This window comes from Struthio camelus, chromosome 5 (assembly GCF_040807025.1).
Source record: "Struthio camelus isolate bStrCam1 chromosome 5, bStrCam1.hap1, whole genome shotgun sequence".
Lineage (NCBI taxonomy): Eukaryota > Metazoa > Chordata > Aves > Struthioniformes > Struthionidae > Struthio > Struthio camelus.
Window position 1 is genome coordinate 72,368,883 of NC_090946.1, and position 26,907 is coordinate 72,395,789.

General features: G+C 42.8%; 1 protein-coding gene and 1 long non-coding RNA gene across 2 annotated transcripts; one reads left to right on the forward strand and one right to left on the reverse strand.

The window, feature by feature from the left end:
• Nucleotides 1-177: 177 nt before the first annotated feature.
• Nucleotides 178-3,451, reverse strand: LOC138067531 (uncharacterized). Its single transcript, XR_011141673.1, has 4 exons — nt 2,990-3,451; nt 1,942-2,018; nt 622-917; nt 178-473 (listed from the first exon to the last, which is right to left on the reverse strand). It is a non-coding gene; the product is annotated as an uncharacterized lncRNA (long non-coding RNA).
• A 21-nt stretch (nt 3,452-3,472) lies between these two features.
• TRMT61A (tRNA methyltransferase 61A) lies at nt 3,473-26,907 on the forward strand. The gene is made up of 4 exons (XM_068947186.1): nt 3,473-3,600; nt 5,983-6,332; nt 16,037-16,303; nt 25,443-26,907. The coding sequence occupies exons 2-4, from the start codon at nt 6,002-6,004 to the stop codon at nt 25,769-25,771; spliced, it is 927 nt and encodes a 308-aa protein (XP_068803287.1). The 5' UTR covers nt 3,473-3,600; nt 5,983-6,001; the 3' UTR covers nt 25,772-26,907.

Here is a 26,907-nt window from a genome sequence, read left to right on the forward strand (position 1 = left end):
GATCTAAGTCACAGAGTTGTTTTGTTCGACATGAGTTGCGAATGTTAGGAGACACCAATAGAAATTCTTTCCCCACCACAATTCTTTCAGCACCACAACCAGTACCCTTATTCAGATGACAAGTGTAAGCAGTTTACAGAACTGTTTAGGGTAAAAAAAAAAATATAGGAAATCGTTATAAAATAAAAACATAGACTGCTTCAAATAAAAATGCACTGTGTTTGGCTGCCATCCAAATTTCCAAGTTATTCCAGGTCTGATATACAGCGATGCTGAATATACAAATCTCCAGAAGTCAAGGGCTCTGCATCTGTGCAAGTCTGGTTTCTTATCTCCCGGATCAAAGAACAAATCCTCTCAGTGTCTCCTCTGGCTTTTTAACCTCACAAAATCTTCCCCAACCTTTTAGCAGTCATGTGTATTCACACAGTGCTCATACTTCAATAGAGCATAAGTTGCAAATAACGCCATTGCTGAGCAAATATGAAATGAATGTAAGTGCAAAATCAGACCCACTTGTCACAGTTGTTATTCTTAACTTAGAACAATATAAAAATATTAAGAATGTACTCCTATATTACAAGTACACTTATTTCTTCACAAACAACATGCTTTGCTTACCAGAGAAGGTACTGAAGGCTCCTTCTGTCTTCTTCCAAAATCTCCCACCACACACAGAGAGGCAATCGACTGTTCTTTACAATAACTGTTCTGTAGATTCATGGAGTCAAGCTCACCTCAGGAATCAAATTTCCAGGGATCCATTTCTATTTATGGGATATGCTCTTTCCCTCCCAGTCCCAGAGCAAGGAATACCAGTCACTATAGTTATTATAAGCTAGTGGTGTTCTAAATGTGCCATTCATTATGGCACTTCCGACGCACACGCACACACGTTTTCCTCGCAAAACTGCTGTCTGGAAAAGAAAGGCACATGAAAAGAGAGGGTCATGGCAAGAACGCAATCAAAACATATCCAATTTACATGCTTAATACACTTTGCACCCTCTGTCCCCCTTTTCTCACCATTATTTGACAAATTTTCTAATAAGCAATATGGCAGAAGTAGCCATTACTTGACTGGGTTTTACTCAGGCAGCATTTTCAGATTTGCTGAAAGCTGTGTGTAAATTGGATCCTACCTTTGTCACAGTGTCCCATCCCAGCTTCCCTAGTGACTCAATTATAGATGCTGTGCTGTGTGTCAACAGACTCTGATCAGCCATTTTATCTGGCTCATCTGCTGAGTGAATACTTCGTTCAGATAAGCCTGTATTGCCTGTTAGACTATGATAAAGGCACCAGTCTGTACCTTCTCTGCCAGGATGGATGATGTCTTAGTGCATACTGACTGATCCACTACGTTGCAGTTTTGCAGCTCAAGGTGGAAAAGCGGGATGACTACTCCAGAGATCTCTGTAGTGAGCTTTAACAATGAAGAATTAAGGGATGTTAATCATGCTTCGTGCAGCTAACTTCCTAAGAGGCTTAATTATAAATGTTGTGCAGTGTACAACTGCAAGAGGAGATGAGCGTTAGCTAGTGCACGTCTTCTGAAATTACTCACGTGAACGTACGGTGAACTCGAAGAACTAGAGGATAAACCTCTTCTTGGGAATCCAGAAGAATATCCCAAATTAGGAAATGGCAAGAGAAAGTGGTTCACTATATATAACTGAATTGCTACCAGTGCCTACATGACAAAAATTGGTTATAAACTGTCACTAAACAGCCCTTGAAAATGAAACGTAACAGTTCTACATCAACAGATGAAAGGAGTTGGTTATAGCTGCATCTGATGCTCAGCTTCCCAAATGGAACTTCTTTGCCCATTTAAATGGCTCACTCAAGTCTATCTGCCTAATTATTGTCCTTGCGTTTTTTCACACTGGTTGGGCAGTCTGTTGAAAAAGCACCGATAATTTCCACAGAGCTGAGTACCTTTGGAAATTAAGAGCTGCTGAGAGTCTTGATCTTGTATGCAGTTAGGTCCTCAGTAATTTGAACAGCAGTTCATCCTGGGAGAGAAAGGACACAAGAATATAAGCGATGACAAACACGACCAATGACACAAGAAACGACACAGAAAAAAAAACATGGTAGGTGCAAATCTAAAGGCACAGTGGAGCCATGCTTGCCAGTCAGAAAAACAGCTGAGTAGGAGTTTGCCGTTTAAGAAACCTCTGAAGCTGCATACATTATGTTTAGATTAGAAAGATGAAGGAGAGTTTCATAACTAAATAACAAAGACTACTGCAATTATGATATGGGCAGGTATAGTTGGTCAATAGCGTAACAAAAAATATGCAGGTTCCTGCTCTCCCTGGGGGTAACAAATGGGCCAAACTTCCCTTATCTCCAAATGGAATCACATCCATGCAAAACTCACAAATTGCCCTCTAGACAGCTTTGGGGTAAGTATACAATTACTGCGGTTTTGACATCTGAAAGAACGACTTTTTTTTCCCCCCTCGGTATTGTGCATTATAAATGGTTAGCGAATTCAGGAGGGTACGGAGCATTATCTGATCGCGATGAGGACGTCACCTGCACATCCGAGGTGATTCACCCGCTCTCTCTGTTTTGCTGGCGCCCCTCCCATGCCAGGTGGCCTGGGCTTGCCGGAGGCAGCAGATGGAGCGATACTCCCCTCCTTTGCTCCTCCTCGCCTCCCGCCAACGTCCCCCATACCACCGGGGCACCTACAGCTCGCCACATCATCTGAATCCGCAACATGAGACGTATGTAGGAGTTAATACCATGCTATTCGGGGTTGAGAGAACGATTCTGCTCCTTCTGAGCCCACATTCTGTTGCTGGATTTTTCCGTAGCCTTAAAAAAAGGCTGGCGCGAAGAGGCTGGTTGGCCTCGAGCGCCTTTCCCGGGAGCGGGCTGCCCTCAGGCAGCGCGCGCAGAACTTTCTGGAAGCGCCAGCCGGCGGGGCCGGGGGAAGTCCCGCTCCACCCAGGGCGGTGGCCAAGCCACTTACTGGGGAAGGGGCTTCTGGAAGGTTCCCCGCGGGCTCCTTTGGTGGCTGGCAAACACCAGCCCCCGCTACCTTCTCCTCGCCACCGTCGGGTTGCAGGGGGGGGGGGGGGCTGTCTCCCGGCAGGAGCCAGAAGCAGGCGGGGAGCGGGAGGGGGCCACCCGGGCCAGGCTGCTCGCCCAGCTTTAGGCGCAGCCCGGCCGCCTCCCGCCGTCCAGACCCCCAAAGGCTCCGCGGCGGGCGAGGGACCGCTGAAGTTTCCCTCAGGGACGCGGCAAACAGCAGCCCCCAGAGCGGGCCGAGAGCCCGATCCCCGGCCGCCGCCACGCCGGCGGCTCGGCGAGGGCTGCGGAGGGCGGCAGGCGCCCGTCCCTCCGGCCCGGAGACACAGCAGGGAGGGGGCCTCGCTGCCCTCACGGCGGGGGCGGGAGGGGGGCAGTCGGTTTGCCCCGGTGTCGCGCTGTGGGGACGGGCAGGGCTGGCGGGGGCGGAGGCGGCGGGGAGGCGGGAGCGTCAGCAGCCTGCGACCGGGGCGGAAGGCGGTGCTGGGCGGGCAGCGCGTGTGAGGAGAGCGGAGCCGGGCCGGGCCGGGCCGGGGGCTCAGCCCCGGGAAGGTAACGGCTCCGGGCATGGGGGGAGAGCTGGCGGCTGCTGGGGGCGCGCCGACCCTCGGCTCCCCGGGCGAGGCCCTGAGGCGAGGCGGGGGCCGAGACCGGGTCGCGGCGCGTCCCGCTGCGTGCGCGGCGGCGGCCGCCGCCCGGGCCTGTCACGGGTTAACGCTGCTTATCGGGCGCCCCCCCCCCTTCCCGCTTTATTTGTGCTTCTAATTCCCCCTCAGCAAACAGAGAGTTTAAATCAACGGGCTGTGGGCGCGGCCGCGGAGCGGCCCTTGGTCCCCGCGTTGGCCGAAGGGCGCCCAGGAGGTGGGGGCTGAGCTGCTGCCCTGCCGCCGGGAGAGGGGCTTCAGCTGGCGAGCGGAGGGGAGGAGACAGCCCTCGGCCCCGGGAGAGGGCAGCAACCCCCGCTTTTATTATTACTGCTGTTACTTAGGGGAACGTAGACTCATTTTAGCGGCCTAATTTGTAAGATTGCGAAGGATCACCTGGGCCTAGGCCAGTGCAGTCCCAGGAAGCGTGAAGGCTCATAGGGGCTTCCCGGCCCCCGGCCGCAGCCTCCCTTCCCCTGCCCTCCCGCTGCCCCCCAGCACCTTCCGGCAAATGATTAGGGGCTGTAGGTGTCCGCCATGGGGGGAGGCAGAGCAACTGCCCGAGCGATAATGGTTCCTGCAAGAGTGCCCTGACAGAGCCCAAATTTACCCCCCAATGTACGAATATAACAGGCTAGGTGAGCGCCCGAGAGGGCTGTCGCTTGGGATGTCAGCATACATTGCTGGGAGATGAGCTGTCATAAATGTGGCGGCTCAAAAGAAGGCAAAGAAACCAGGAGCCAGTTTATGTGGTCAAAGGGAGAGTAATTCTTTCCTTGTCCCTGCAGACATGTGGGGACGTTGCTCTTGCCTATTGGCATAACTGCGGTCGAAATACTGTAAAAGAAAGGGACGGCAGTCAAGCTGCTTTCAATGGTATTATTGTAAATGCGAACTGAAAACTGCGTGTTTCATTTATGGTGTCTAGAATGAGAACTGGAAGTGTAATTTATGAGAGATCAAGATCATCAATATAATCAGATGGTGCAAGCTATAGCAGGGGGTTAAACCTAACTGTACTATCTCACATACAAAGTGCAATGTGTTTACATTTCTGAATTAACAGTATGCCCTTCTTACAGTTTCACCGTAAAGCCAGACAGGGCTATTCTCTTTTGCTGTGTGAATACCTATGATTGCATGTTAAAAGCTTTGGAAATGTTGGCCATAAATGCATTTGTTTCTCAGTCTCAATGATTTCAGCAGAAAAACTAAAAATCAATCTAGCTGCTTAGGAGCAAATTAAACTACAACGAGTTGTGATCAACAAAAACGGACTAGAAATTTAGAACTAAAATTAAAGTTCTTAATGAAAATAATGAAGTATGACAGAGCTATTACGCATGCAGTAAAATAGCACTGGCATCAAACCATTGTTCTGAAACTAAAAATAATGCTGCTTTTAATTCTCTTACTGAAGAAGTACCCAGAATTCAAACTTCCAGAGCTTTCTGTCATAGACTAACTTCTGACTTTGGGATTACCGTTGCCTTGTTAGACAATTCCTTCCATGAATTGATCAAGCAGCAGCTTAGATTGCTGGCTGCCACATCTGAAAGGCAATGGCAGATTGTATCATAAGCAGCCTTCCAATTTCCAGGTTTTCTTCTCAAAAACAACAAAATTTAATTGTAGTTCTCTAAGCAGCTTCAATAACACGGGCCTAAAGCAGTACAGCTGTGTTTGCGTTAGCTTGCAAATAGTTGTCTCCATCCAGTTGCAGCACAGCTCACTTCCCAGACAATTACTTTGCGCCCCCAATCGCAAATGGAAGGCCTGAGTACCATTTATTCCTTGTACTCAGTCAAATTTATACATGAACTAATGCAGATACTGCCTTTATCCTGTCTCAGACACTTGACTTACATTGTAAATCATCAAGGGATAAGGCAGCAGAAGGAAATAAAAGGCACTGCTTAGCAAAACGCTCTGAGAGCTTGTCAACTGGAATTTAACAGACTGCTGAAATGGATAGCTCTTTGCAACTTTCCCAGGAGCATTGTGGAACAGGCTGAATAAATTATAATTTATTTGCTAAATTTACTTAAAAGTATGCCATACAAGAGGACAAATACTTGTTCTATTCAAGTCAATGGGATTTTTTTCTATGGATTTTAATGGGATCAAGAGTTTGGGAGTGGGGGACTCCTGAACTTCAGAGAGTTCTCTTGCTACCCTCTTATTTATATAGTTTTTTTTATCTGGAGAAAGTAAAATGCCTTATTTTTATTTCTAATTTCCACTTCGTCACAATCTTGTAAAACTCTCTGATATGTTTTTTCTCTTTTAGGTGACAACCACCAGCCACAATGAGTTTTGTTGAATATGGAGATACGATAAAAGATGGTGACACAGCTATTGTGTTCTTGGGCCATGAATCCATGTTTCCTGTTAAAGTCCAACATGGCACTGTAACTCAGACTAAGTACGGGGTCATTAGGCATTCCACAGATCTCATAGGCAAGAAGTATGGCTCCAAAGTGACCTGCAGTAAAGGAGGATGGGTGTTTATTCTTCATCCAACCCCAGAATTGTGGACCATGAATCTTCCACACAGGACACAAATTCTGTATTCCACTGACATCTCTATAATCACCATGATGTTAGAACTGAAACCAGGCTCCATAGTATGTGAATCAGGTAAAAATTAATATATTGAAGTCCTTTATTAAGAACTTACATCAACACCTCAATGAAAGTCAGCCTTAACTTTCAATTTTGCAAGGCTTTTTTTTCTTTCTTTCTCCCATTGTCCTGTAATTTTCCTAGCCTACATATTGAGTAGTTCTCTTTCATTTGCACATGTTAGCAATTGCTGTGTCTTCAACAAGTAATGTTAGTTCAGAATGCTGGCCTCATGTATGTATACCTTTGTGTATGTGTCTGATTAATTCAGCTTTTTAAGGTAAATATATAAACACTTTTCCTTCTCTTTTCTAAAACTTGTAGAATACTTCAAAATATATTCTAAAATTTGTTTTTGAATTGAAATTTAGGCCTGGAATTTTCAATTTGAGAGAAAATATTTGAGGTAAATTAGTGAAAAAGAAACTCTAGTGATAAGAGGATAAACTAGTAATGAGTAGAAAAAACGGCAGCATTTATACAGTGTAGTACCATGTAAGTATATACATTTCATCTTTGTCTTCCAAAGCGTGGTCCACATGGAGCACTGCAATGGCGTTCAGAGATCGCTGTAGAAGGATGATGCAATGGATGATGTGTTTGTCACAGTGTTTTATTTTGCTCCTAAAATTATTTTCATTTATTAGAGTTTCCATCTTTTTGCTTAATATGCGAGGAAGGAGGAGTTAAATTCTGTATTAAATATATATTTTCCTGGTTAGATGCAGTTTATAGTAATGTCTTTGTGATTTCATTACTGCAGGCAGTATGAGGTTTGCTTGATTAGAACGTGTCCCTGTAGCTTGGAGGAATATGATCTGCAGACAGTTACAGTTTGTCCTTATTCCCCCCCCGCCCGGCTGTTTCTGTTGAATCTTTTTATAAAGCAGGTTCATATACTTTCCTCTCAAGCATAGATACAACAGAGGATCAGCGGGGTGGGGTCATGTTGCACTCCATTTTCTTTTATATAAGATTTCCTGTTCCCATCCCAGCATAATTTTGGGCAGCTTTTTGGGCATAATGACCCCTTTCCAGCACAACCAAAATGCCAGTCATTCCTTTGCATCCAGTTACACCTATTAAGAAATACAAGGAGTTTAAAGCCCACGCTGCTGTATACTGGCGTCTGAGACAGGCAAAGTCACACGCAGAAGCCTCTGATCCTGCTAAAAGGGTTGGACCTCTGAGTTTATAATCCAGTTTTGAGGACAAACAGTCAGGTCTAGTATTATCATGGGAGGTAGACATACTGTTAGTTGGGCAGCTCTTCACCTCCTCCCCTTCCTGCTTTGTTTAGACAGGATGGGAAAAATAAATACAATTGTTCAGGGTGGGGGAGGCATGAATTGCTGCATGTCCTGCCTCACTCGGGATAGGTGGATGTTAAAGCATAGAGCTGCACGTAAGATGTGTTCAGTCGTATCAGGGGTACCCAGAGAGGATGAAAATGTTTAGATTATCTAAACAGCTAAGAAATGGAAACCCTTGATGAGGTAACCTGTCCAGATTCACAGAAATGTTGAGTCAAAGGTCATAACTGCAGACAATCCTTTTTGTTAATAGGAGGCTCTCCCCAGGTTTATTTTAGTGATTATGCTGTACTAAGCAAAGTATTTTAACTTCAACTTTCCAGGAAAGCTGAACAGTTTTGCTACTATAGTAACGGTTGTATTGCTCAGAGGAGTCACTGTTCATAAAAAAATGGAAAAGTATGACCTCAAATTTATCTAGTTAGTCTTGACACAAGAGATTTTACCGCAAATTGACTTGCGGGTGACCAGAAGTGGTGATTTGAATTTAAAATATTACAGGTATTGACAATGGGGGCCTCTGGTGCAATAATATGACCGCCTTCAGTGCCATCCTAGATTAGATTGTATTCAGCAAACTGAAAGCATTAGTTCTAGATTAACCTTGTGTTGCCTAGAAGAAACCAGCCCAATGGTAAGTAGTAGAAACAAGTCAGGAAATCTAGTCCGGTAATGACGTTTGGGTCTGTTTCCTGGTGGTGCTGCTTTTATGTGTATCTTGAGCATTAGTTAGCATGGAGGTCTATCTTTTTCTTATTTGAAAATGAACTGATATGCATAGTTGCTGTGTGGACTCGCAAAGCAGGAGCTATAAACAGGGCAGGCGCTCTCTCTCTTGTCTTACTAACTAGACCACGGCAAGTGCGTCCTGCATTTACCCAGTGTAAGCGAGCAGAATTTGGGATTTGGGAGCTGCGCAACTAAACGAAGGACAGATAGAGAAAGTGATACAAAGTACCCGCTGTGTGATCTTATGTTGCTGTGAATAAGAGTAGATGATCTTTTGTGTGTGGTTAAGAAACACAGTAGAATAGCGAAAGGTTTAATTTTACATCACTGTTTGAATTGATTAGTCATGATTTGTCATAAATGATATAAACACACTACTACAGTTTTTCCTCTTTTAATCACCTTTAATGAATGCATAAAGAGCAATCTTGTCGGCAGTGCGTGCATAATTAAAATGATACAAGCATACTCTGTTGAGGCTATAAGGAAACTCAGCATCTGCCTGATGTTTCGTGTTGGAGGTACAGGCATATGATCCTTATCTCTTTCTGTCTCTTGCTAATTTCTAAATTCTAAATGAATTTTGAGATTTATTAACTGTTGGCACTGTTGTTGGAGCTAAGATCTCTTGAAAGATTGCTCCCTGATCTGAGGAATTTCCCAGGTCCTACAAGAAGCCTGATACAGTCTTAACAGCTCGATCCTTCCAGAACTACAGGATACTTGAGATAGCTGCAAAATTCCTGCTGCAGGTGATGTGGTAGTGTGAAACTTTCCTCCTCATCAGGTAACTCTCTCGTGCAGTCTATACATTTGGTGTTCATTGCATGTGCAGTCACTGTGTTGGTGAAGAAGGAAGGGGAATCGTCTTTCATATCACTGCTCTCTCCAAAACTAATCTTAATGTCAGCTTACCAGGCAAGGCTATTTTCAGTCCAGTGATTAGAGCTGTCCGGAGGATAACAACTCTAACTGACAATAATTTTACGGCTTTAAAGTTTATTTTTATACTATATGGGAAAAAATATAGAACCTTTAAGGTTTTTTTTGCTAAAGAAAAGAATAGGGAAACGTTTTTTTTTCCCAGTCCCCATGTATCTAGCCTTTTTTACTGTTGTCTCTCTTTGGTGAGACCTGCCAGTGTCTGTCCTGTCCTAGCCCTCAGAACTGCTCAGTGAGTGCAGTACAGCACTGCAAAACTTCATTTAGTCTGATACATCTCAGAAGCATTTTGGCTTTGACAGGCTATTGTATTTAGGCAAAATACAATTTAGTCAAAAGTATTCTAACCACTGTGCCGGTGATCCTTCAGCTCTCAACAAAATCCAGACTCACTTGAGCAAAATGCTAATTGGAATTTTTGTTTACCTTCAGCTAAATCCCAAATTAAAAATTGCTAATCCCTGTTCATTGTCATACAGCAATAGGGACTGGGTTTCTGAAGACTAAGACGAGTATTACAGGTCCTCATGGCTTATCTGTGAGGAGTAACAAGAGCTGTTAGCCAGCCCTACGCTAGAGCTTCTCAAAAACTATTATGAAACGTTCAAACTCACAGTCTGGGTATAGATTTTACTGAGAGGACACTCATAGAAAATTAATGAGCACTTAATGATTAATGGATACTTAATAAATGATTAACAGTTTATTGTGGAATCCCGACAAGTCAGCTCTATGCCTATGACTGTCCTGAGGTGCTCATAAACTTCTGATAAATACTGCTCATGTCTATACCGTCACTGTGGCATAAGTGTAGGTAAACTGCTTGCAGTTGTATCTTTAGTGTAAAGTATAGTCCAAAGCTTTGTCAGTATTAATTTGATTTTTGAACCTATCCATACTGATTAAGTCCATGTTTTACAGCATCTCCCTTATGTGCCTTTTAGCTGCTGTACAGGCTAGTGTGAGAGAAGAACTTGAAAACCTGATCCCTGTGTAACACTTTTGAAATGTAAGAAAGGCCTCATATACAAATGCCAGAGGACATAATATTCTCTTGACACACCAGAGAACTGAACCAAAGCTGTAGCAACACGAGGCCACCGCTGTAATGTATTCAGCCTTGTGGCTGAGCTGCAGCTAATGAGGAATGCTGCTCATACCCAAAAGCATTTGTTTCCAGGCTTTCCGGACTCGTTTTCAACTTACTATTTCACTTGACTGCCAAGAGCATTTCCCATGCAAATCTGATCTTAGAATGTTATGTATATTGTGCAGGAGATCCCTTGCTGGAGAACTCCTACTTTTCAATCTCTAAGAACAAATTCTTTTCAGTCTTCCCATTCGCAAGGCTGGCAGTGCCAGCCTTGAAACCCCTCTTCCTTCTACTCTTCCTCCATCTCCTGAATCAAGTCCGTGAGCAGCGGTCCTCTTTGGCCTCCAGCCTATTTCGTAAAATGCCTATTTCAGCGGTGCATCCACAACAGATAGGAGAAGGAGCTAATCTTCTGTATAGGGAACTTCTTGATGTGCATTTTCCTCTTTCAGTAATCAGGTGATGTCCTTCTAACTCTTTCCCTCCCTCCCTCCCTTCCTCTGGGCCTGCTCTTGTTGTCTCTCACTTCTGCACCCATGATTTGCACCCCTGACTGCCTCCACGGTAAAATAGTTGGGTTAGTTTCCATCAGATGCTTAAGATCTCTTCATATATTCAGAAACAATGATTAATGATTCCCCTGTTATGTAAACGTGCCATATATGGTGAGTTGTCTTCCTCTGCTCTATGTTTCTTGACAGACATTAGCTGTGGAATTGCTAGCCCTGTATAAGACTAATTTTCCTATGGTTTTGAGGCTTTATCCCTTCTCATGGCTGACTCGTGACCTATCTTTCTTATTTGCTAGGTTTAAGTGTCGTAGCTAGGAGACAAATACAGCAACACTCCTGTTTTTATTGTTTTTACTGATTTCAAAATATCTTATGTAGTGAAATTTTGCAGTAGATAACTCTACTCGTATTGAAATGTTACTAAACATTATATTGACCCAGTATTTAATAATATTCTGCATATTTTTGATTTTTCCTGCTTCCTAACAATATGAACCTGTATAGAGACTTATAAGCTTCATCAGCTTTATTCCAGATTACAAACCTGCTGTAATGTGTTACCTGGCAAATGCTTTTGCGCACGCGCAATTGTAAGCTTACTTTAAGTCCTGAATCACAATTTGGCTTCCTGTTTTAGAAAGAAGCACCCGTGAGTGTAGATTTTGGAGCAGCAAGCTGAGCAATTGCCTGCACTGAAAAAAAGCGGTTGAATGCAAAATCAGGTCTCCTGTGTTTATAGCACAGGTGGGAGTGCAGAAGGCTAGCCGGATACCCTTTGCAGTAAGAAAACCAGACTAAACAGAAGACAGTGTTAAAATACTCTCTCATTCAGTTGTCAGTCAGACAAGTGATATGTTTGATACTGTAGTAGTGCTCGTGTTTCTCTTGACAGTGTTCTGATGTGTATCTATATAACGTTGTAATGTCATGTGTTATTTTGGAAGGGGTCAGATGTTATCTACTGCAGTTTGAAAAGGTGAGGAACAATCTTAAAATATGGAAATTGTCTCAAAGGTGGCTGACCTGTATGGAGGCTTCTCTGTGGAACACCTGCCACTTGAGTAAGGAATGAGTGAGAAGAGCAAACCTGTTTGAGGTCAGGGAAATGATCTGAGCGTTTATCAGATCAATACTTTCTGGTCAGCAAATCAGAAGGAGTTACCAGTAGGTGCTGAGCTAGAATGTTTTATCTACTTGTCCACTTGCTAGGAATGAAGTCCTTTTAAAACTGCACTGGTTTCTTTGTCTCTGGAGAGGGCAGAAACAATGCGTCCTCGGTTCTTCTGAGCTTAGACGTATCAGAGGAGAAGACTGGACTGTACTTAAATCCAAGGACAAGGGGAGAATAGTGCACTGGTACAAACCTCATACTTTTTTAACATAGGATCTCAATTCATGCTTTTGAAGTGCGATTGACCACTTTTCCCTGTCTACGTGCTGATCCCCAGCGCAGTGCCTCTTCATCAAGTTTTGAGCTTTGAGCATAGCATAGTGGGGACCTAATGGTGTCTCATTAACTGCCTGCAATGCGGTTGACTGCTTTTTTGACCAAGATTGTTAAAATTGTAGAATAGTCAACATGTATTCAGAAGCATCGTATGTTCAGAAGTCATCACCTATGACCACAGGTGTAGCCTGTGGTGGCCAGGGTAGGAGTCACAGATAGTATTTTTTCGTCTAAGTGAGCTCTAAAGCGGTAGCCATGGTGGTGAGAATGCCTTTAATACAGTTTGAAGTAACCTAGTTTTAGTTCTGTTTGGTAGAGTCCATTCATGATTCATATGCTCTAGTTAAATGGGCACTGTCCTCAAGTAGAGAGCAAACAGTTTCTAAGGCTACTTTTAATGCAAGGTGTCAGAAAGGCAAACATCCTGCTATGAAAAGTGTAAACTGTCTTTGTTCGAGAAGTTGTCTTACTTCTGCTTTCTGGGCCAAATTAGAAACACAGGCATTTCACTGCACCTGTATGAGAATGCCGTCTCTTCAGTTCTAAACTGGCTTCTTCTGATACAAAATATTTATTTGGGGCATTCAAGTTTTTGGTTCTTGTTGCAGGTAATTCAGCTACACTGCTTCAGTTTTGGTAGTGCTCTAGTCCATACCGTCAGTAGTACTCCTTGGATTTTGCTGCTTCCTTGACTAATTTTATATGATGCTAAGGAACCTGTCATTTCCCAAGGGAATCTGAGCCTGACTAGAACTTATTTCAAACTGCTGCCTAAGACTCTATGGGTCACATTTGCTGAATTCTGCTTTTTCCACTTGTGATTTGGAAATAAGGGCAGAGAGAAATTGAAGACTTGAGGAGGCGATGGGAAAACTCAAATGTTGAATTTTACAGATTTGCAGGGGAGGAGGTTAAAATGATCTTTGGGAATAAACATTCGTTTCCCCCTCCAGCAGAGAAACCATGGCAGTTGAACCCCTCACTTCTACAGATAAGTGTTGATTGGGTTTTAATGGTTGTGATCGAGTATAAATCTGGGCTGAAGTGCCAGACTCCAAGATTATTCTTGATGAATAACATCAAGAGTGCTAAACCATCAGGCACATAAGAGCGGACGGTCCTCATCACCTCACGGGACTGGATTCAGAATCTGTGATCTCTGCAGGAAGAGAAGAACTCTGTACAGTGGTGGGTGATTCGTAGCAATCTTGTTTTTTTTTTTTTCCTGCATTTTTGAGGGTGTTGCCAGGGAGAAGGCAGACAGCGTCTTCAGAAACACTCTCATTAATGACGTTAGCATGATAGAATTCGATACGGTAAAGTGTGATACGTATATATTCTCATGTTCGCAGTAGCCAGGCAGCAATAAATAATTCCTGGTAACCCTATTTAACGAAAACTCACTGTGTAATATATGCCAGCAAGTGATGACTTCCAACATCCTGTTTTTGGTTCTGGGTTTGACTAGGACTGTTTGTGAACAAAATAGAGAACCAGAAAATAAGCCAAAAAATTGTAGTGGGGTTTCCTGGGAAGGAGACAAACGGTATCTTCTGTCATGTTTTTAAGAGCAGATTTAAAAGGAAAGTGATTAAAAATGTAAAAGAATATGGACAAGGAAATTAGACACAGGCACGAGCTCTGCCTCTCTTTTTTGCTTACTTCCCAGATGTGCTGACAGCCCTTCTGTTCAGTCCTTTAGATTTACGGGGAAAGAGGCAGGCAACGTGCAGCATTACCCATTTGGAGGGTAAAATAATCAAATTCGGTATGATTGCAAAAGTTCTCAGCTGTGTGACCTTGCCCTCTGGCATGAAACATAAAGGCAGCGTTTTGGTCATTTTAGCATTCTGTGGGCAGTAGTACCCTGCTCTTGTCATAACAAACAAATCAACGAGTTGCTGTTTCTTTGCTGTGCACATATATCATTGAGGTCTTACAAGCTACAGTGATACTTGCACTTATTTTGAGCAGAGAAAAGTTCACGATGACATTTAGAGCTTACAGGTGCCATGACCAGGTAGTTTTTCGTGTGCGCATATGTTAACTGTCTTGTGCTCTTTGTTTGCTTTATTTCAATACTGACAAGGATGCTTGTCAGTATTTTAATAAATAAATGTTTGCGCCAGAGTTTCTGCCTTCTTTGGGACCTCCTTGGGGCCAGTGCTGTAATCTGAGAGTCCTCCCTCTGTGTCTAATCTGCACCGTTACAACTAGATGAAGGGCAGTAGGTGTCCATTGGCCTTTTCAGTGAAGCTTTGTCTGCCCATTGGGGTCAGAACCCTCTCAGATGGAAGCAAGAGATGCAGTGCTGATTCTGCAATACACTTGGTTGATCCCATGCTAAACACGGGCCCTGAGCTCTGTTTACAGTCTGAACGTGTCCGCTTCCAGAGCTGTCGGATTGAATACAGTCCCACAACGGTATTTCTCCCCTTACGTGACTAGAGGGCAAGAACCTGGGATTCGTCAGTAAACTCTGGCTCCCTATGCAGTTATGGAAAGTATTGTCCAGTTAGGCAGCTATACCAACCCCTGTTGCCTCTAATTAATTTTCTCTCTACAAGTTTGTGAGCTTTCTCCACCACTGCTATAGTTCAAGTTCTGTCCTTTTTAAGTTTTATAAGATTTATACTCTGGTTGAAAGAACTTGCTTCAGGCTGAAATTTAGCCTGAATAGTCATTGGTGATGGCTAGATACAGATTTTCTTTCTACGGAAAGGATGGGTTCCGACTACAGAATTACAAATCAGTAATGAGTTTGGGGGTTTATTCTGTTAAATGTCATTTCAGTGAGGAATTTGCAATGTGAACTTGTGTATGGGTATTTTCTTCAGTGAAAACGTTGGTTGTTAGTCATTTGTCTATTTAATACACCAATGGATCATTAAAACAGTTTCTTAGATTGCTAAACTAAAACAAAAACATCCTGTGTCTTAATAGTTAGGCCCTGCTTGTACATGGTAACTTTACTTATTTACAATTTCAGGTATATGTGATGAGTCTTATTAGACTTCCTTGAGGTTGTGTAGGCATATATGTAAGTCACCTGCTAAATCAGGTCATGCGGGTCAGTGTGACCGCAAGGAGCCCAAAGGCCTTAGTTTTGAGTAATTTCAGTCGAAGCTGCGGATGTCTCTTAAGGGGCCTGGACAGAATGGATTCCATCCCCTAGAAACCGTTTGTTTGCGTGGAGGCCGGTAGAGTTTTCAAACAGGACACTTGCCAACATCTCTTGTTTTAATGAAGTATAAGTTTTCAAAATATAATTTGCCTGCGTTTCTTTTCACCCGAGAAGAGTCTGGCACTTTGGGAAAAAATCTCTGGTTATTTTTCCTGAATTTTTCCTGTTGTGTTTAATTTCTTGTGTTGTCTTGCGGCCTTTGTCAGAGCTGTAGCTGACACTTGTCACTGTCCTTCTACTCCACGGAAGTAGGAGAGGTCCCATGTTTGTTACATGTTTGCTCAGGGCTTTGAAGACCCTGAAGACCATTTACTAGGTCATTTAGTCCATCTCTCCTTGGGAGGGAGGGAGGACCATTCCCTCTCAGTAGTTTAACCAGTGGTTTCTGTTCATTTTGGTTTTGACTAAGTATTCCAAGCAGGAGGGTCAGTGGAGCAGACCACTGTACTGATGTCTAGCACTGTCAAAAGGTGTTTCACCAGCTATGTCTCTTCTCTAGGTACGGGCAGTGGATCCCTCTCCCACGCTCTCATCAGGACGGTGGCTCCCACGGGACACCTGTACACGGTGGAGTTCCACCAACAGAGGGCTGAGAAGGCCAGGGAGGAGTTCCGGGAGCATGGCGTGGAGCATCTGGTAACCGTGACCAACCAGGACGTCTGCAAAAATGGGTTTGGAGTCTCAAACATTGCAGATGCTGTGTTCCTAGATATTCCATCTCCATGGGAAGCCATAGGACATGCAAAGTCAGCATTAAAAGCTGAAGGTAACTGCTTTTATCTCTCTTTTTGGTTAGGAAATACTATACGTGCGCACATCTCTGCCTTTGAGCCGTATGCTGGATCTGCCCCCTTTCCATTGTGTGATCGTTGTTCTCAAATGTCAAACTGTTAGTGGTTTCCAAGAATGAAAACCCTTTAAAAGAGCTTGTCAGTTTACAGTGGAAGATCTGAAAGCAAAACAACAACTTTTTCCTGCAGGCCTGTGCTAGCTGTTAGCTAGCTGCTAGCCGTGCTAGCGGCGGGGTTGGACTAGATGATCTCCAGAGGTCCCTTCCAACCTCAACCGTTCTGTGTGATTCTGTTACAACTAGCATGGGCACTATGTAAGAACCTTTGAACCTCTGTCAAGTGCATTTTGCTAAATCTAAGAGTGTGTGGGAAGCAGCAGCAACAATAACTGCTGAAAACAAATTTCTTTGGCACTTCAGTGGAAAGGTGTGCAGGCACACTTCCCCTTAATCGTTGCATATTTGGCCTTATTTAACAGAGCACCCCCTTGGTAATGTCAAAAAAAATGTCATTGTACTTGCGTATGCGTGTCAGTTCCGGTCTTAAATCTCTGCTGATGAGAAGTTTGCCATTAATTTCAGTGGGAATGGAACCTAAAGACTGTTCTAGCTTATGCCAGTTATTCCAGGATGGTGACAGCAAGTGGGGAATCCTGATGAAGTATTGGATGAGTTTTTTTCAGTTTATTATAAGTGTTTTCCTAAGAAAAATAAGCTTCAGTGAATAAATCGTTCTTTTATCTTGGCCTAAGTTTTCCCCTATTGAATTGTTCCCCTATTGACATTGTTCTGTCAATGTAACAATACAGGCGTGAGTGTAAACTAGCTTGTGCAAGATCGGCTCCATCTGCAAAAATGACTTTTCTAGTCAAGAGAGTATAAAGTGCAAAACGGCCCCCATGCTGGGACATTAGTTTAGTAAAATACTCAAATGCAAGTATGTGTTGAGGCCCAGTTCTTCTTTGTTAAAATATATAAACACAGGCCTGACTGCAAGTGAATTGCTGCGTCATATTGAAATTAGAAGATCTAAGCTTGTTCTTAAAGGTCACTGAATGTTAAATAACCTTGCTGGGTCAGGATCCAGGTGTTAGGCTCCCTTAGCTACTGATGAAAATTTTCTAGATCCAATAGCAATATAACACATGCTTTCTTTAAAAAGTAAGTAAATAAAAAGAGACTTGTGAGCACTTTGTACCTGCAAGAGTTAGAGCTGAATTTGTAACTGCTTTCCCGTGTGCCCTGGGAAAAACATAATTTTCACTGCACTGTATGATGCCCTTCCCATGCTCAAATTATCTAATCTAGCGAGCACAACACTCAGCTGACTTCCCAGCTTAGAAGAAGGCGCTGCATTGCGCAGTCCAATTTGAATTATTTAAGTGATGCATGTTTAGAATACTAAGCAGAGCCGCTTGTGCGGTTCCAAGTTATGAGTCCTTGTCTCACTCCAGCATTTGAAATCCTAGAAAAGAGATTATAGTGTCAAACTGGCTATACTGTCTTCTAGTATGCTACAAGGTTATATCTCTCTAACCAGCATAAAGTAATATTAAAAAAACCCACATATTTATATTTGTAAAGTTGCATCATAGGCTTTACGTACCAGTCAAAAGGTGAAGTTGCTGGTCCTCACTGCAGTTTTAGCTGTAAACAGCCAGCAGCCTCTGAGATCTGATATTAGTCTAAGACTCATCTTTTGGAGTTTGTAGTAGCTGATTGAGCCGGGGGCCATTTTTTTATTTTGTAAATAAACAAGAGCTGTTTTTCTTTTTTGTATAGAGTATAATTGATTGCAGTAGTAATTGGTATAAGCATATGCACATTTCTGTTTTATTACGAATCGTGTGGGTAGGGTTTTTCTTACTGCTATAAATTCTAGAATATGATGGAAGGGTATCTGTAACTCCTTCATTTTCCCTGCCTCCAGCTGCGTATTTTAATATAGTGCTTTTTTGTTTTGTTTTCAAATAGTTAAAGCTCTTCTGCAGTAAGAACAATCTGTGCACATAACTGCTGTTGTTTACCACGATTCCCAGGGTTAGTATAGTGATAAAGCATCACTGGAGAAAATGAGTTGTTTCACTCTTTTCTCTCCGCTCCCTCCCTCTCAAATCGGAACGGGATCACGTTTGAACGTGACATTCACATTCTCATTGCAGGTTTTATTATGATACATAATGCAAACATTGCAACTGTGCTGCCAGATAGCGGTCATTCATTTTTTGAAGTCTTAAAGTACTTACATTGAAGTCAGGGCTAAGCAAATTCAGTACAGTAACATCACCTAGCCTCCTCTTTAAAACCACAGTGTTCACTATAGAGTTTTCAGCTGAGACTGGACATAAAGAGAGAATTCCTAACCTTAATAAATCCTTATCAAATCAGTGTTTTCTCTCCTACTCAGGCTCAAGATCCTGAATAGTTGCAGCTCTTTATTTAAGTAGGCTGTGTGTCAATGATCCTCTTTACAGGATACGTTTATCACTTGTATTATGCCTTACAGTCAGTCCACTGTGAATATGCTACTTTCAGTAGCTTGGTCTCTCATTTAAAGCGCTGCCATACTGTGAAGAGCTAAGAGAATAAAATGGCACAATGACTTTGTGGCTAGAAGGTTCATGTTTGCTGGTGATGTGCTCTGCTGAAGTTCAGGCTTGCATCTCAGCTGCATCCTTCTGTGCTGATTTCACTTGTCACGCTTTCAGCAGAAACGCTGCTTATAATATCTCTCGGGCGCTGCTGCACTGCAGAACTTGCTTTCATTTCCAGACCTGCGCTGTTTCTCTTTTGCAGCACCTGCTGATTAATGCTTTTCTGCTGTGATGGCTGCTGTTCCCAATATCTGACCTTGGTGTTTTTGCAAGGTTCTTATTAACCCCTTCAGGCTAAATTAAAAGAATCAAGCTGGCACTGTTATTCTGTAAAATAAGAAAAAATCCCCAAGATCCTGCAGTTCTTAAATGCCCTGAAACTTTTGACTCACAGCCATCTCACAGCTGAATACTGTAGTGCTTTTATTATAATTCTGCACCCACCTACTCTACTCTTATAAATATTGCCTGTTTCTTTCAAGGCCATGGAATATGAGGCAGGAATCCATTTGTACAATAATTTTCATACAGATTTTAAATTTTCATGGAGGGAGATGGCAAAATACATCTATATATTGGGTTGGATTGGCCTCTTGCATTATAAATCAATCCCTGGTGTTATTTAAATCAACAGTCTGAGCAACAGAATTATTAAAGCCACCCGTCTTTTGTTTTTCTTTCTTTCTCTTAAAGATTTTACTCTTATATCCAGACTCGCCACTCCATCTTGAGTATCATAAAGCCCTAAATTTTGAGTCTGTCATGTTGTGATCCGTAAGATATCACCTGAATAAAATAACACGGTGCTGTCAAGTCTCCCCCAAAACTCTGCAAGGAAAGGTCCCTTTGAATGTCTCCTTCTGAGGACCTCTGTATTTCCTACCATCATAGAAGCCCTTCAGCAATGCTGTACTCTCCATCATAGTAGTTGGTTTTAGTTTCCAAAGTTCGTTGTTTGTTCACAATGAGCTTAAAACAGGTCTTGCTTGACCAGTAGCCCACGGTGCAGGTAAGGCGTTGCCTGGTTTTGCTAGTTTCAACTTTCATTTAAGTTTGCCTCCCTCCTCCCTGAGCTTTCAGGGAACACCGGTTCCATACAAAAAGTTTCACTGGCTATTTTTCCTGAGCCCCAGAGTTTATTCATGGTCCCCTTTCTAAGCCACCCGGGCATGGCTTTTGAGGAGCCGCTGAAATCCCTGGCTACAAATCTCACGCTTGTGGTAGCTGGGTAGGGAAGACCCCAGGCTGAACCACACTGCAGAGAAGGCAGTGACACCGAGGCTGGTGCTGCTAGAGCTCGGGCTACCTCAGGAACGCACAGGGAATGTGTTAGGGCAGGAAGCGGAGCCTAACAGTCTAGCACACTGTCTAGACTGTCTTCCTCCACCCATGCAGGCAGTACTCAAGTTGTTATCAATGCTTCTCATGTCCCCAGGAGGTTGTTTTGGGATAAATGGATGAAGCAATAGGTAATTTTAAAATGTCAGCACCAGCCTTTACAAGTGCGGTGGTTGCTTTGAGTCAAAAGAAGAATGAACTCAAGGAGAGGGTAAAGATCCACAAACTAACTCTAAGTTGAGGCATATCCTCTCAGCATTGAGGGGCCATCTGGTCTAGGGCAAAGCTGTTCCACTGGTGGCTGGGAGGGAGTGCTATCTCCCGAAGCACTTCCATCTGGTTCCTAACTATTGGCTGTTTCCTGACGCAACCCCAGTTGGTACGTGTTGTTGGAGGGTGTTAAGCTAGGAGAGGTCTGTCAGGGATTATTAGGGCAGGTGCACACAATGGGTCTGGCCCCTGGCCTGAAGTAAAGGTGATTCTCACATATGTCATGAGTCAAGCAGAAGGGCTCCTGTACTCTAATCCATGCTGTGGATCCCTGGCCAAAGCTGTTGGCCTTTGTATAGCTTTTAGGAAGTAGTTTGCGATGCAGGAAACCTTAAAGAAAGTTATTGGGCTTTCTTCCTCAATGTGGAGCCAGCTAATTTTTTAAATTTCTGTTACGTGCTTTTGTCATCAGAGGGAGTGAGTTCCTCCTGAAGGATGCGCCTACAAACACAGAGGCAAAGGCCCCGTTTGCAGAAAATCACACTAAACTCCTATTAATGAGCTGGCAAGTGACTTGGGGAATATTTTCTTTTCTGAATCAAGAGACGTCCTTTAACTCCCTCCAACAACTAAATCCTCTAATTTCACTTGTCAGGGAAGCTACATCAAATCGCCCACAAGCACACTCGCTTAAAGGACGTTCTGTCCCCTTTTACAGAGGCAATATTTTTAGTGTCCTACTAGCACAGAGTAAATGCCATGGTGATGCTTTTCAGTGGCTCTCCTGCCTCACCCCTACACAATATCAGTGCCTGTTTGGTTTTTTTTTTTTCCTCCTTGGGATCTCTGTAATTTAATTCTTCCAGTTATGACAGTGCACTGAAATGCTAAAACACAGAGCTACTTTCTTTTACTAGAAATAAAAATGATATACCACTTTATACCACAGAATCATTTCCAAAATAATGGGCCCCTTTTCCTGGAACTTAACAGTGCCGCACTTCATATATTATTTTTACGTCCTCTGAATAACATTGTGATAGTGAAACAACCTATCAAAGTGCTTGTGACGCATACTATAACCCGTATAACAGAGAGCACATAATTTGGGCACGTGTTTTTTGTGTAGTGAACGTGCATTAGAGTCCTTGTGGATTGGGTAGGATTGCCAGATGTTCCATAGTCCAGTGAAACCTAATGTAATTTTTAGCTAAGCAAAACCGGTAGAGGTGTTAGTCCTTGCTCAGACAAAGGAGAAATAAAATTTCAGTTACCCGGGATCATAACAGGACCTGCTTTTGAAGTAGGAGCAACTTTCAAGACGCTGACCTGTAGTAAAGATATCGGGGTGTGGCTCTTGATTGTTAATTAGGTCATGTCTGTTCTGGGCTTTAAGAATGTGCAGTGCTACGTAGGTGTAAACAACCTTTTCGTTTATTTTCCCCCTTCCCTTTCAGCTCTGCTCTCTTGTACTTTAAATTTCATATGATCCTGAGCCTACTGCTGGTTACAGTGACTACCAGGACTATGTGGACTTATTCCCAGCCTACAAATTGAGGAGATTTAACCTCTCCGTTAAATGTTTCAAACAAACTCACTCCCTGTAAAACTGAAGGTGGAAAAAAATTTCCAGTCTTTTATAGAGACTCATTATTCTCTTCTCAACTGTAGCACTTGTCAGATGCATTATACATGAATAAACACATTTTTAGACAGCTTCTCAGATCAAAAAGCTCGCACAGCTTCCCAGTGTGAACAGGATTAATCTCAGATAATTACTATATCAATTTATGATGACACACAGATCTCATTAAACAAATTTAGGAATGGTAGCTCTCCTAAAAGGAGAGCTCTCAAAGAACACAAAGTCCGTTCGTACTAAAAAGTTTCAGTTCAGTTGTTTTTACTGCTGTCTCGGGTAGTCCACCCCTTTGTCATCCATAGACAGAGCAGTGTGCCCCAGAGAGCAGAGAGGGAGGGAGTACATGTCTTTTCTCCATTCACTAAAGAATCCTTGGCATGGGAAGACAAGGCAATGCATATTCAAGTCCCTTAAGCCCTAAATGCCTCTTGATGCCTAAAGGACAAGAGGGCTCTTAGAGAATCTGAGAATCGTGCATGCTGAAATCTAGATCTATATCTGGTTGGTGATTGTGACAGGGTGTTGCCACGCTGGTAGTTCAGCGGGGTTACAGAGGGCAACCTACAGTGCAGAGAATTCATCAGCATCTGATATGTCAAAGAACACATCTCTCTGCTCATAGAGCAGAAGGGCATGTACTTCTAAGCGCTGGTTTTCAGTTGTTCAAAGTCCTTTTTTTTTGCTACTCCAAACACACCATGTCAATTGAAGCTTTCAAAAAAAATTTTTAAGACTGCCTCTTGCAGTCTGAAACTGCACTTTCATTTTTGCTTTGTTTTCCCTCTGCTCTCAGAATTTGTAGCCTTCCAACCTGCTGTTCATGTCTGCTTAATCGAACAGGTTCAGCTTGCAAGTCAGATCCAGCAACAACAGGTATTACATGAACAAAATTGAAAATGGTAGAACTACTAAAACCCGCTCAGTAGTACTCTGTTATATGGAATACCAGCTGTTACACTGTTTTCTCGCTCTTAATACCTGAGAATCTCCCAGCAGTGCAGTAAGTAAAGTAACTTTTGTTCTGCCCATCCCCTCTGGATGTTTGCTTTACAGACAAGAGCTTTGCTTCCCTACTAGGTGGCTCGAAAGGCCATTTTCTGTAGCACAACACCTTCAAGTAGTCCACTTTGCAGGGAGGCAATCTGATAAATCACCACTAAGTTTGGCATTGACCTGCTGAGACCAGCTGACCATCCTGAAGCAAAACGAAGGTTGCTCTGGCTTTAATTGAAGGCTTGACAAGAACCGTAGGCGGCTCTGCAGCTTGCAACAGCTGTGTGCAGGCTTCTTGCTTTGGGACTGTAAATCCAAAAAAGCATGTGAATTTGAAAGCCTGAAGATGTCTTGAAAGCCTTGTAGACAGAATAAAACAGGAGAATCAACTTACTGCAAACGTAAATGTATTTGCCTTTCTTATTTCCACTCAAAACTCAAAAAAGAAAAGCCTGAATGAAGTAGTAGTAAATCTCTGATCGCTCTGCAAATTCTTGCTTTGCAGACAAAGAGTTATTGTGAATTGACATTTAGCTAAGTTAGACGTTTGTTCAGTTCCTTACACAATAGGAATATAACATCTTTCTTTACAACATGTGCATCATAGTAGCTGTCTAATTATGTAAGAGCATACAGAAACAGAATACAGAAACAGAATATTACTTCCTGAGCTTTCCTCTCTTACATCTACCAATATGGTAGACATGTACTGCTTTGGCCAGAAAAGATCATCTGTCTGAATCAGAATCATTTTGGTAGCCCTGGCCGTGCTGATGAACATATAAATCTAATTTCATGAGAGCTGCAGAATGGGTTTGCTGTTAAATTGGCATCAGCAGAGTTGGTTAATAATGACACACACCAACATTATTTTGCAGGTGATTATTAGATTTGTTTTTTAATTGCGACTCCAGGGAATTACTTATCCAGGGTGCTTTGTTCTGAAGATGCATGATAAGAACTCCTGGCTGTAGAGACATTATTCTACGACTAGAATTAAATCCTACTTAGCGTATGGTGGATTAGTGGTCATGGAAGGCGTTCTTCCCCAATCAGTACCCAGCACATCAGTGCTGCACAGAAGCCGAAGCGCTACAGTGACGCGCTCAGACCTGATGCTTTCTTTTTTTAGAGATATGACTTTAGAAATGAGAAAGGGAAAAAAAAGGGGAGTTTGAGATAAAGCAGACTTCATGTAGTCCCAGCATAGCCTCTATTTTTAGCAGGATGCTTTGCGCTCAGTTGCACGGGTTCTTTAACTACTTAGACAACTGGTACTGGAAAGCTTGACTGGATAAGCCTGGGAGAGGGCTGGGAAGGAACGCAAATCAGGTCAGCAAACGTTTTCATCTAATTGTAATAATTAAAACAATAGCTGAAGCTACATGGTCCAGCTCTCCCTCCCCCAGTTCAAAAGCTTTTCAGGAAGGGCGGTTGCCTTGTGGGACACTGTGTCCTGGGTGAGAGCACATGCCCTGGCTTTATGGCAGTGTCCTTATAATTCTTTGATCTGATTTGGCTGTGGCTTTTCAGAGTAAATCTGAATCATTCTATTCTCAGCTGCTGAGGTGACATTGTAGCAAGCAGAAAGTTGTAAGGGGACTGTTAATACTGTGTATTTAAAAGCAGCAATCTGAATAGTGCGCAGATGAGGAGACAAGTGTTTATTTATCACTTTAAAGTCCTGTCCTAGAGTGCATGGGTTTTGCAGCATATGCTATAGAAGTGCTTGATGTGATATTCAGTAAACTTTAATGCTCAGGAGACATGCTAGTCAGCTTGACTAAAAGGGTAAAGTCTTAGCAGCACTCCATGTATGGCTTGGAGAGATTGCTTTATTCTGTGCACGCATACCATCGTTCTCAAATAAACACAGCCGCTTTTGTCAGAGTGTGTGTGCACGCACACTTATATTCTAATGAAGGCAGCTCTGTGCAGCGTGTAGAGAATGACTTCTGGCTTTGTGTAGGGGCCAACTTCAGTTCAGTGCCTCAGTCCAGAGTAGTGGGTAGTGATTCCAAAAGAGTCAGTGGTCTAAAGTGATCAACTCTAACAGTGTCTTCATCAAATGTAGTGGGCAACATTGGGTTTGGAAGATGACTGAATTTGCCACTGCAGTTTTTAAAGGCTCTGAAGCATCTTGTGAAGTAATCTCTGCTTGGTTCTGTGCTAACACTTTAAACCTGCCCAGTTGCCTCTTGGAGACTTTCTTTGGAAACGCTTTCACTTTGTCTGTTCAACAGGAATTCTGTGTGCAGCTGGGAGAACTTGAATAAAGATCAAAAGTGCCTTGTTCGGGTTTTTGCCCTCCTTTCCCACTGCCTGTCTTATTTTGCAGGTGGCCGCATCTGTTCTTTCTCCCCCTGCATTGAACAAGTCCAAAGAACCTGCCTAGTGATGGAAGAACATGGTTTTACGGAGATTAACACTTTGGAAATTCTCCTCCGAGTGTACAATGTAAGGACAATTAGCCTGCAAATCCCTGACCTTGGAAAAGCATCTGAGGATAATTCTAGCATTGGCTTTGGCAGCAGCAACCCATCAAATCAAGGTAGCCCATGCAGTAATCTACAGCAAGGAACTGTGCAGTTCAAAAGCGGTGTGCCCCTCAGGGAGATGGTTGGTCACACTGGTTACCTGACCTTTGCCACCAAGAGCCTATTTTAGTACATGTTGAGTTTGTGGAGTTTGGAGTGTTTTGTGTGTTCGTGTGTGTTTTCTGTTTTCATGGTTCTTTCCTGTAGGGCATCCACAGTTTTACTCATCAGGGCATTCCATATATAGTCAGATTTGGTTGGAACATGCTTTGTTTAAATAGCACAGAAGCATTAAACAGAGCTGCATCGAGGGAACGTTGAAGTTCTGGAATGGTGCTCCACTTGCCGTCAGAAGGAAGATAAATTAATAGCTAATGGCCCTTCACTGGAATGTGCAGAATAAAGATCCCTCCTGATAAGAAAACAAAACAAACAGCACACTAATTGCAAATAAGTTGGGGGGGGGGGGGGTCCTGCTTTTTCAATTGTTTTCCCAGTTTTGTGTTTTTATTTTCTCCCTGTACCGCCAGAAACTTCTTTTTGTTGTTTTTTAACTTCTTTAGTGTCTGCGTTGCTCTTAGCAATGTGAAAGTGCCTACTTGCTTCATTTTAGATATGGAAGTTGTGAGGTCATGTGGTTGCCAGCATGACTGATCACAGAATTAATGTTTCCTTGGAATAGTATTTGGCTGCCCAGAGGATTATTGGCAGTGTTCAGGAACCCAACCTCTTACTCCATTCCAGGCAGACATCTGCAAATCGTTTAGATTACGCAGAGGTCAAATAAGTGTGCTAAGTGTTGGATTTGGTTTAAAATAGTGTATTGTGACTGTCAGTCTCTAGTAGCAGTTTGGACCTGGATTCACACTTTAATAGATCATCCACTTTCATTACTGATGAATCTCCTGTGAAATTCACTGAATGGCTGGTTAATATTATCTGAATGCCTCCTTGTAGACAGCCTGGCTGAGTTTCAGTTTGTTTGTTTGTTTTATGTACGTTACGGGGGTATGATCTTCCTGCAGTTGAATGGCAAAAAGATTGCTTTGGACAGGATTCCTCTCTCGAATTTGCAGCAATAATGCAATGTTAGCAAAATCATCAACCAACTCTTATTATTAAAGTTTTTAGACCATTTACTGTTGTGGTCTTCCCTACGAAGCTGGTCAGCGTGATGGATTATTTTAATACTGGATTAAAATTTATATTTACAAATTAAAATTATTGTGTAAATTAATAAATAAATTCCATCTTTCTTTTTGTTAA